The sequence below is a fragment of the Phodopus roborovskii genome, unplaced genomic scaffold (genome assembly GCF_943737965.1).
Source record: "Phodopus roborovskii unplaced genomic scaffold, PHOROB, whole genome shotgun sequence".
NCBI lineage: Eukaryota > Metazoa > Chordata > Mammalia > Rodentia > Cricetidae > Phodopus > Phodopus roborovskii.
Window position 1 is genome coordinate 28850671 of NW_026126541.1, and position 12176 is coordinate 28862846.

Sequence of the window (12176 nt, forward strand, 5' to 3'; positions counted from 1 at the left end):
AAATTTAAACTATATGTGTATGTCATAAATGAGATTGGGAATGTAGGTAGGGTGGACAAAGGAAGGCTAGATTTGACTAATACATGCTGTACACATCTGCCTGTGATGTCATACTGAGGCACATTAATATGTACCATTAATGTGTTATCAAAATAAAAAGGGAAAATTATTTGTTTAATTGCTAAGAAGAATGCTGGGCATTGGTGGCTCACACCTTTAATCCCAGCATTCAGAATGCAGAGGCAGGTGGATCTCTGGGAGTTCTAGGACAACTTCCAAAGCAATACAGAGACACCTTGTCTAGAAAAGAAAACAACAACAACAACAAAAAACCCCCACAAAGTTAATAAGATGTAGCTTGAATGGGTTTTAAAAAATGACGATCCAATGATCTTAAATATAAATAACTCAGTAAGGCACCCAATCTAACAGTAAGTAGCCCACAGGAAATTCTCTTAACCAGTATAGATACACTGAGTAGATAGAAAAACACATTCCATACTAATGAAAACCAGTAGCAGAGAGGGGTACCTACTCTTCCATCAGAGAAGTACAGTTTGATATAAACTATAAAAAGGGACAAAGACATCAATTCACCAAGAAGACATAACAATTATAGATGTAAATCCCCCATGCTGAAGCATGTGGTCCATAAAACACTAACAGGGGAATCATCTCCACTACAGTGAGAATGGGGAACTTCAACTTCCTGCTTTCAACACTGGACAGACTTCTAGATACAAAGAAACACCAGCGTTAACTCACACAGAAAAATAATAGTGGAATCTTTTAACCAACAGCTGCCAAACACTCACTCATTCCATCAGCATGTGAGCATTCTATGCATCTGGCAAAACAAAATAAGAGATTTTTAAAAATCAAAATCATGTCATGTACTTTTTCTATTCATAATACAATATAGCTAGAAATCAAGAATAAAAGATACTAGCCGGAAGCTGGGCATTGGTGGTGGCCAGCACTCAGGAGGAAGAGGAAGGCAGATCTCTGTGAATGCCAGCCCAGCCTGGTCTACAAACCTGCAAAGAGAGAACCTATCTGGAAAAAGAAAGGAAGAAAGAAAGAAAAGAAGGAAGGAAGGAAGGAAAGAAGGAAGAAATGAGGGAACAAAGTAAGGAAGGAAGGAAGAAAGGAAGAAAGAAAGCAAAAGGAAGGAAGGAAAGAAGGAAGGAAGAAGGAAAGAAAGAAAGAAAGAAAGAAAGAAAGAAAGAAAGAAAGAAAGAAAGAAACCAAGAAACTACCTGGGCAGTGGTGGTGCAGGCATTTGGTCTCAGTACTCAGGAGGTAGAGGCAGAACTGTGAGTTCAAGGCCAGCCTGGTCTACACACACACACACACACAAACACACACACACATAGAGAGAGAGAGAGAGAGACAGAGAGACAGAGTGATAGAAAGACATAGGGAAAGAGACAAAGAGAGAAAGAGAGAGATCTCCAGGACGAAGAGTGTAGTTTCATAGAAAAACGCTGTCCTGAAAAAAATTAGGATAAAAGAAACTTCATAAATTATATACAGACTGAACATATGATATTGAGTAAATATTGAGTAATTAAAGAAATGAAAAAGTAAAATAATATTTTTGCAACCATGTATATATACTCCTATTACAAAATACAAGGAAAAAATTATATTCTGTTATATTGGTTTGATAACATCTCAAAAAGCCATATTTTATTTCTCTTTTGTTGTACGTCCTTAAACAATGTAATGCAAATTACAAATTTTAGCTTAAAGGAAAAAAATTCTTAAAATTCATAAAGACAGAATTAACATACCAAATGATATGGAACTTAAAAAATCAATAACAAGAGTGACATAACTCAATAAATGCTTCAAAAAAAAGTATACGATTTCAAATAACAGCCTAATTGTGTATTTCAAAGACCAGGAAAAGCAAAGGCAGGGAAAATCGAAAATAACAAAGACCAAAGGCTACATACAGAGTAAATCACTTGAAAAGGTAAATAGTGAAGAGTTGGTGTTTGAAGATAGACACACTTGAGAAACTTTTAGTTAGAATAACTTAGACAGAGAATAAAGGACATGCAGCTAATTAAAGTTACAAACAAAGAAGGAGGCATTAAACCAGTATGCGATGACCGCCAAGGATCCTTATCGACCTGTGAACACCCATGCACCAACCACCTCAAAACCTCAGAACATGGCTCCAGGGGCAGCTGTCCATCTGTCTGCTGCCCGGGAGCATGCCTGTCAGACTCCAGCAACAATGCTGCCTGTTCTCACACAGCTGAGACAGGGTATAGTCTATTGCTGGATTTTAGAATCAAGTTAATTGTGTACTCTTTTTTAAAAATGCAAAGTCTCATTGCTGTGAAAATAGAACTCTCTGTGGGATTTAGAATAATGCAGGTGGCCATAGAAATACACAGCAATGCCAACTAGTGTCTATCAGATCAACCCACCGGACAAACGGTTCCCTGCTTGGGGTCCACACTTGGCAAAGCCATGGGGTTACTGACTGTCATGGACTGGTTGTTTTCCATCTGTAACTTTCTTGTGTGTCACTCTATGCCTCCCAAATAAGAAGAGCTGTTGGGTCTTTGCCACAGCCCTTTGGTGGTGTGTTTTACATTCTTGGGCACACAAATAGCTGTGGATGGTCAGGAAGATGATTTGTGATGTACAACTTTAATGAATAGAAACAATACTAAGATATTTTCCATTACACAGACTGACATAGAATTCTCAGTTGCAAAAACAGCCTTTTATATAGACAGCTAATTTTTTTACTGCGGAACGAACTCTAATCAGTCTGCTTGCCCCTAGAGACAAATAGACAATGTAATTTTCCCAGGTGTTTTTGTTTGTTTGTTTGTTGGCATTTGTTGTTGTTGTTTTGTTTTTTGATGAAGCAATTTTGTATGGAGTAAGATTTTTCTGCCAGCCCTTCTGGTCCCACTGCTATGCCAGCCCCAATTAACACACAGAGATGCTGTATTTGATATAATGCTGTTGGCCAGATATTTGTTTCTTATCGGCTAGCTCTGTCTTAATTATTAACCCATTTCTATTCTTCTAAATATTTCCACGTGGTCTCATCTTGCCAGGGAGAGGGGCCGGCATCTGGTCTCCCCAGTCTCTCCATGCTGACTCCTCCTTACTACTTCCTGGAATCCTCCTTGTCAACTAGTGCAACCTATCTTGCTTTCCTATTTTCCAACAGTGCTTTATTCATTAACCAGTATGAGAAACATATTTACAGACTGACATCTCCCACAACTTATTAAACATAACTTCACTTACTGCTTGCACTCCATACTACTCAATGTGCAGCCAATTGTTTACTGTCTGGGAGCCCTCACAAACTTAGAGCTACATGCTTGCCCAGGTGTTACTCAGTGGCCTGTCAGTGTGACATTCCTAGCCTAAGAGAAACTATGTGACATTCCTAGCCTAAGAGAAACTATGTGACATCCCTAGCCTAAGAGCAGCTATGGGACATCCCCAGCCTAAGACACACTACATGACTTGCCTAGCCTAAGAGAAAGTATGTGACATCCCTAACCTAAGAAAAACTAAGTGACATTCCCAGCCTAAGAGAAGCTATGGGACATCCCCAGCCTAAGGCAAACTACATGACTTCCTTTGTGTTAGAATAACGGGTCATGGGTTGGGCCCTAAAAATTCTCTAGAGTTTGGCTATGGAGAAGAACTGAGAGTAGGAACTTGGTAGAGCTGTGAGAAGAGTTTGTGTAGAAATAACTAGGAATCTAAGAAAAGATATGTAGCAGTGTGGAGACAGTGAGATTTTCAGAGAAATTTTATGATGAAGGAAAAGAGACATTTACCATCAGGAAATCATGTACTTGCTTGTTTTTTCTTAGGTGACCAGCAACCCTAAGATAAGAATTTTTCCCAAGCCCTCAAACTACCTCACTACACTCACTACTCTGAGGTTTTCACTTGCTACCCTGGCTAGCCTCCCATGCACCGTATGACTTGGTGGTATATGAAAATAAAACTTACTGTGGAGTTTGGAATGATGCTGTCAGAAGCTAGGTTTTCTTGTACCAGTATTTTCATATGCTAAACATTCCTCACACGAGTTTAATACAAAAAATAGTTTGAACTTTCTGAGAAAAACCAAAACATACTAATGCCTTTTGAAGGCATTAGTCTGGCTACATGCCACGAGCAAATGAACTATATAAAGTGTTACAAATTTTTATTACTATTTATTATTATTATTATTGATTTTTAGGCGTCTTCACTAAAATGACCTCTAGTTGGAGTCAGGAATGTTCACTTAATTTCCAGGCTTGTTTGGTAAAAATGTGGCAGATTTGGGATCTTTATTCTCATAGACCCCCAGGCTGAGGCACCACAAACTGAGGTTATTATTTTATTTCAATTACATGTCTGTTACAAAATATTATAGTTGCATGACTGAGAACAATGTAAAAAATATGAAAAAGCCTTATATGCTAAGTATAATGTCTAATAAATCAATTTCATTTAAAAACAAATGAAAGGGTACAAGAAAATGGACACGTTTCAAGAAAATGGATCATTTCTAGACATAGATCACTTACCAAAATTGAACTGTTAGGACATAGAAAACCAGATTAGACTAACAGGAGTAATAAGACTGTGTAATCAAGAAGTCACCCAACAGAGAAATAGCTTGCTCCACATGGCTCTGCATTGGTATCCTACCAAATTTGTGAGAGAAGCATCACTTCTTCTCAACCTATTCTAAAGGTGAAATTCATTCTGCCAGGTCAGCATTGCCCTTTGCCAAAAAGGAGACAAAGACCCAAGAAACAGAACTGCAGACCAATGTCATTGATGAACATAGACACAACAACACTCAACAAAATATCAAAACAACAGAAAGGTTGTTCATTGTCTCCAAGGTGACCAAGGTGGATGCATCCTAGAGACAGATATAAGGATTGTTCACCATATGCAAATCAACAAATGCAATACAAAAATTATCTCAACAGAAGCAGCAGAAACACCGAATAAAATTCACCATTGCTTCATGATTTAATACTTATAGGAGGTTCATCCCTAACATAATCAAGTGTATATACCAAGCCCCAGCCTGTATCCTATTGGATACAGAGAAGCTGAAAGCATTTCCTCTGATGTTTAAAACAAGACAAGGACATCGACTTTCACCGTTCTGGTTCAATATAGTCCTAAAGAGTTTAGGATGAAGGATAAGTCAATAAAGTGCAGAGAAGACTAAGAGGGAAGGAAGAGGTCAAATGTCAAATATCAAGTGATGCAGTTTTGGTATATGTCCACTCTAGTGTCTAAAACCAACATACAAAACAAACAAGCAAACAAAAACTCAACAGCATTTTGAAACAGCAAAAAAGGAATTTGGTGGAAAGAAATCATGAAATCAACCCCGTTCACATCAGCAAAACAAAACAAAACAAGTTCCAATGTTTTCTACCATGTTTCAGGTAAAAAAAAAAAAAAAGTCATTAGTTTCTCTCTCGTCAACAGTTTAACTTGCTCCTGCCATATTTTCTCCAGACTGACATACCAGCCACCGGGATTGGAAGGTAGCAGCGCCCATGGTCGCGCTGGCAAGCCTTTGTTTGTGAGAAGGTGGTCTTGACTTTACTGCTGATGTGAGTTAGTGCAGTGGGCATGACTTATTCTGTAATGAAGAAATGGCTTAAATCCAGAGTAATTTTGGCATACAAAGTAATTTGAGGGCAAGAGCAGAGGGAGAAAAATGCTGTGAAAGGGACAAGGTCAGGAGGGTGACGTGATGAAGGAAAAGTGGGAAAGGTGATCAAGATCCAAGAAGGAGATACCTGTGGGTGGGCGGGAAGGGGGTGGAGCTGGAAGATTACATCCAGGCTCCAAGAGAGCCCAAGGGATATAAAAGCCAGGGTTTGAGCACTAGGAAAGCAGCCTAACACAGTCTCTCCAAGGCTGAGCCTCCCAGAAGCTGCCCCACTAAGATGTCCTGCAGATTCGTGCTCCAGCTCCTGGGGTTCTGGCTGCTGCTAAGCCAGCCTTGCAGGGCGCGGGTCTCCAAGGAGTGGTTGGACCAAGTCATCAAGGTGTGCGGTCGTGAATATGTCCGTGCGATTTTCGAAATCTGTGCAGCCTCGGTGGGGCTGGAAGAGTCAGCTCCTCGACATAAGCGAATGACAGGTGAGCGCCCTCTGCCCTCTTCCCTACCTTCTAGGGCTTCCCACCCTCTGCCCACAGATTGGAAAATCACAAACCAGTCCTCTGTGGTTTGTGATCCCCAGCCTCAGGTTGGGTCTTTGTAACTTGCTTGGGTTTCAGAGTTCCAGTGAGAACCCATCAGAGGCAGAAGGGCGGGCAGCCCAGCCCCTGCCAGCAACTTTGTGCAAGGGTGGTGCTTGATCCTGTCAGGAACCAAAATCTGGACTGTGGAGCATGCCTGGGAAAACTCCAGCTCCCCGTTTTTGACACATGTCGCTAAGCAAGCCTTGTCCTGCATCTTTTCGAATTGGGTCTTGCAGTTCAATTCAACGGGCAGGCAAGTGCAGGAGAAACTCTGGAGAAAAGTGAAGGGGACCTGCAAGAAGGAGGCTTGCAGACTCTCATGGCCGTAAACTCACTGGTTAAACTCGGAGATGAAAAAGCGTGTACCTGTGTGAATTCTGGTAGATTAAAATGGATGGGCCAACATAATTTTAAATAATGAATATCATTAACCTATCGGCACATAAGCCTGTAAGTTAACTCTGACCCAAACTATAACTGGCCTTTGCTTGCTTACTCTAACATATAGAGAGGTGTCATCAGATTTGCTTGGCCTCCAAGGAACTTATTTGAACAAATTTCAGAGCAAGGAGGGATCAATAAAGTACGTTAAATTCAGAGAGTCTCTCTGCAAAAAAAGAAGAAAGCTTCTGATATACATATACAGAATGTCACCTGCCATACCTGGTTTAGACAGGGAATGAATCAGGCGCAGAGAGAAGAGAAAGAGGGGGCAGTCCTATTGCTTTCCCTCTGCCAAATTCCAGATGCTGAAGTATATGATTGAGTGAATGAGCAACAGGCTTCTCAGCAAGAAGCTTTGTCCCAGGGCATCTTTTATAGGTGAAGGGTTTGGCTTTGTCTACAGGGTAAGCCTCCACAGCTAACCAGGCATCTCCCCTCCACATTCAATTGTACTTTTAGATTGTTTGGTTTTATTATTTCAATAGGAATGACTTACTCCTAAGCTGAAGAGCAGCAGCAAGAACAGAGCCATTGTATTAAAACTTAAACGTATCCAACATTTCCAGTTTCTTGGTTTGCTAAAACTCAGAGAGAGTTTCGAGACAGCAATGGGCAAACAGGGCACTTAACTTAATGCTGTGACACACCATGGGAGACACTGATCTCTTTGGAAAGCATGTAGATGAGTGGGGTTTTGTTTTGTTCTCTTTTGCTTTGTTTTGAGACAAGGTCTCTCTCCATAGTCCTGGCTGTCTTGAAACTCACTCCATAGACCTTCCTGGCCTTGACTTGCTTCTACTGAGATCTACCTGCCTCTCCCCCCACCCCCAAGTTCTGGGATTGGAAGTGTGTGGCACCATACTTGACTAGAAAACTTGAAAACTAGTGTCTTCAATGGCCAACATAAATTCAGAAAAATATGAGTTCAATATCAAAAGGTGAAATTTGCTGTGATAAAAAGCAAGGGGGAAGTGTTTAAGAAAGATGTAGGAAGGCCATTTGGAAGGAACAGAACCTTGGTAAGATTGGGACACTCTGAACTGTCCTACGATCAAAACCATTTAGATATTAAATACTTGCTGATTCTGTTTCAGGGTTTGATTGTATCCTGGCAAAACAAAATTTTTTCTATTCAAACATCTTTAGTTTTGGGAATGTTGCTTGACATGGCCATTGTCTCTCCCCACCCTCTTTCTATTGACAGACACTGTACCCTCCCTCATCAAGGAAGATGCAGAGCCTTTTGACATGATGCCTAAACGCCTTCCAGATTTGACACCGGAGCCCAAGGCAGCAGTGTCTGATGGGCACCCATCTTTACCAGAGCAGCAAGAATATGTGCCTGGAGTGAGCGATTCAGTTGGTACCCAAGGGGAAGATAGCAATCCACCAGAACTTGAATCCTTACACTTGGACACTCATTCACGGAAAAAGCGGTATGCCGGTGTACACATGAGCCATCAGTGCTGCTACCGCGGTTGTTCAAGAAGATCTCTTATTCCGTACTGCTGATATGGAGCTAACGGCGTTCACAGGCGTCCTTTCCACCTGCTTGATGCCTCTGCCTGTTTCCTTTGATCATTTATAAGAATCTGAGAAGTGGTTGTTCACATTTGGATTTGTCATTTGATGTGAAATAAACTTTCTTTGCATTATTGTAGTTCTGTTAATAATACTTTTATGCCAAACTCACTTTGCCTTTTTAATAATGTTCATTTAAAATGGCTACAAAATCTTACCACTTAACCATACATAATAGTTCAGCTTAATACAATACCGTCTTAGGAAATCTTACGCCCCCTTCTGGCCTCTGCAGGCACCACACTACATGGAGGCACAATTGCCATACACATAAAATTAAAAGGTAATAGTAAAATAAAATGCATTTAAATATGCATTTATTTAACATAATTTAATAAACCCATTCAACTATGCTAATGATCAATAGTACTTAAATATGTTTTTACACAACAGATACTCCTTATGTCCAATTTAGGAGGCACAAGGTAATAGATAGGAACAAAAGATGACTCCATTCACGGATGAGCTTTTTAAAAAGGATTTTAAACTAAACAGTATAATAATAAACCAAAATGATGTCAGAATCAGGGAAGCAGTACAAAATAACTCATACATTCTCATTTATTCACTTATTCATTAATTTATCAAATACTATGAACATACTAGTACTAATTCATCGTTCGTTGATAATACTATTAGTTGTATCTATTACACTAAAGCATTGTTAAGAACCTACTGTATACCTGACACTGTTCAAGTCAAGGAAGATGTCACAGTGAAGAAATTAGATGAAGATTCTTACCTGCATGGAGAAGACGTTCTGGTACGATGGGAGTAACAGATGAGGAAGTTAGATCTACCACGTGTCAGTGTGTAAGAGGTGACATGTGAAAATATAGAGCAAGACAACAGGGTCACTGTTGCTATGCTGGAACACCATGACCAAAGGAACTTGGGGGAAAGGGGATTTATTAGGCTTATGTTTACACATCACTGTTCATCACTGAAGGAAGTAGGGACGATCCTTAAAGAGGGCAGGAACTTGGAGGCAGGAGAGGCCAGGCCATGGAGGAAAGTTGCTTACTGGCTTGCTCCTCATGGCTTGATCAGCATGCTTTCTTAGAACCCATGACCAACAGCACAGAGGTGGCACCACCCATAGTGGGCTGGTCCCTCCCCCATCAATCAGGGATTAAGAAAATGCCCAACAGTTCTGCCCACACTGCAGTCCTATGGAAGCATTTCCTCAACTGAGGATCCCCCTCTCCAATGACTCTAGATTGTGTTACCTCAACACAGAACTAGCCAGAACTGGTAAAGAAAGCATAGAACATCATGTAAACCAGATTGTCTGGTACATGTAGTTTGAGCCTTTAAGTCTCCCCCTATAGACGATGGGCATGCCCTTGTCTCACAGCATTCCCCTAAAAAGTTCTGAGTAGAACAAGTGGCCCAATGTATTTTGGGTGTCGGTTATTTCTCAAGGATAGTGATGAGATTGTCTTAGTCTTTAATACTTCATTGTTAAAACCCCCGACTGAGAGTTGATTTAACAGTATTCATGGATGCCACTAGAACTCAGGAAACAAACAATCAAACAAAAAATCCAGGAGTACAGAAAATTGTGAAAAGAGAGTCAGCAGACAGATAGGAATCAGTTACATGCCTCTCTGTGACTTTCATTCTGAAGTTGATGAAATTACTTCCATATAATGAAATTTCATTGGAAATGATGAAAAAGGCAGTTTTTAATGCAGGGACTCATAATGACTCATTGTAGAGAGAAGAAGTGAGTATCTAGTGCTTAGTTCTAACCTGGACATCTGTGTCACCTCCATCAAGGCCCATGGGACAGCTGGGAAGAGTGGAGTGGCAAAACATGTAATGCTCTACACAATGGGGCTGAGTGCTCTGAAATGCTGCCTCCCTGTCTTCTGGACATGGGACCTGCACAAAATTGGGCCTTTCAGCATTCCATCATGGATCGGGGAATGGGATGGGGGTGCTTGTGAGGTCTTACCCCTCCCTGAGAGGTGTCAGTTTCTGCAGGGGTGTAGTTGCCCATGACACAGGAAGTAACTTACCCATGCTCATTCAAGCCATTCAGTGAGTCAAAAGAAGGGCTCGGTTCAACATATTCAAGCAAATATGTATTATTCAACACATAAACGGCTCTAAGTACAGAAATCACAAGATCATCTCAGTTGACATAGAAAAAGCATTCTACAAAGTTCAGCATCCCTTTCATGATAAATGCCCTGGAGATGCTAGGAATAAAATGAAGTGTCTCAACCTAACACATCTATGGGCAATATTATGCTACAAGGGGGAAAAAAAATTGAGAGAGTGTACTGAAAATTATGAAACAAAACAACGTTGTTCTCTATTGATTTGAATATGGTGCTAAAATTCCTAGGGCAACAAGAAAAAGACATGCAAGAGATACACCTATATAAGCCTGCAGTTCAAGTATCCCCACTTGCTGATGACACCATCTTATACCTGGCAGATACTAAAGACTGTGCCATTTCTCCATCCATTTTGAAAGATAGCTTTGCTAGCCACCACAATCTTGGTCAGGAGCTATTTTTGAACTGTATCCCTCTCATGCTTTCCTCCTTAAGATTCTTGCTTACAAGAAACCTTATGCTACTCTGTTTCTGCCAACCAATCAAAAAACAAAACAATACAAACTTAAAACAGATTCATGGACCAATGGAATAATACAGCAGACCCCCTAATGAGCTACACATTTACAGTCACTTAATTTTTGGCAACAGTATCAGAAACATATTTTGGAGAAAAGATAACCTCTTTAACAATGGTGCTCAGAAAAGCTGGATTTCCTCATAAAAAAATGAAATTAGATTCTTCCACGCGGTATTTTTTTCATTCAAAATTCTCAAAGACTTTGAAACTTGAAACTGTGAAAATGCAAGAGGATAACATAGGGTAAACACTTCAAAATACATTATAGCCAGAGATTTTCTGAGGACTCCCGAGAGCACAGGACGTAATCCCAATATTAAAAACTGTGATCATGTGATATTAAAAAGTTCTGTACAACAATAAATAAAAATAAATAAATAAATAAATAATTAAGCCAGCCACCACAGTAAAGAGGTAGCCTACAGTATGGGGGGAAATTATTACTAATTATTTACTAATTACACATTAGACAAGGCAACAATATCCACTATGTATGAAGAACTGCAAATTATATTTTTGGTTGTGAGCCTAGCCTTTTAATGGCTGAACCATCATTGCAGCCCATGGAACTGCAAATTTTAAACACCAGAAAAGCTAGTCTTCTAATCAATAAATGGGCTAATGAATTGAGCTTTCAAAAGCAAAAATGAAAATGGCTAAAAAGTACTTGAACATTCTTTACCCACCAGGGAAATACAAAATATAACTGCATTGATAAAATACACGTTATAACTGCTTTGGTAAAATACAAATTATAACTGTTTTTGAGAGTCCATCTTGCTCTAGTCAGAATATTACCAATAAACAAAGCACTTGGCAGCAAATTCTGGCAAAAATGTGAGGGAAAAGGAAAATTTGTTCACAGCATGTTGCCATATGAAGATTCCTCAAGAAACTGAAGATAGAACTATATAGAATTCAGCACTATGGTGCTTGGGAATCTATCACAGGGGCTCTGAATCAACCTATCACAGAGATGCTCACTTGTTCATTGCTGCACTACTTACAATAGCTAGGAAATGGGCATCCTAGATGTCCTTCAGCTGATCCAACTGGTACAGGGCTCAGTGGTTAAGAGCACTTGCTGCTCTTTCAGGGGACCTGAGTTTGGTTCCCATCACCGTGTCAGGCAGCTCCTAACATTTGTACCTCCAGCTCTAGGTGACCCTACACCCTCTTTTGATCTCAGTGGGTACCCACACACATACTTGAATTTAAAAACTAAAAAACAATGG

General features: G+C 40.1%; 1 protein-coding gene across 1 annotated transcript; it reads left to right on the forward strand.

The window, feature by feature from the left end:
• The first annotated feature begins 5909 nt into the window (after positions 1 to 5909).
• Positions 5910 to 8223, forward strand: LOC127233478 (prorelaxin). The gene is made up of 2 exons (XM_051199966.1): positions 5910 to 6165; positions 7916 to 8223. Exons 1-2 carry the CDS (start codon positions 5970 to 5972, stop codon positions 8221 to 8223), a joined length of 504 nt encoding a protein of 167 aa, XP_051055923.1. The 5' UTR covers positions 5910 to 5969.
• Positions 8224 to 12176: the final 3953 nt, after the last annotated feature.

Excerpts from the sequence above, each read along its gene's own strand:
- LOC127233478 (XM_051199966.1), top strand. The coding sequence starts at position 5,970 with ATGTCCTGCAGATTCGTGCTCCAGCTCCTGGGGTTCTGGCTGCTGCTA. Across the intron at positions 6,166-7,915 it reads TCGACATAAGCGAATGACAG|ACACTGTACCCTCCCTCATC; the intron begins GTGAGCGCCCTC and ends TTCTATTGACAG.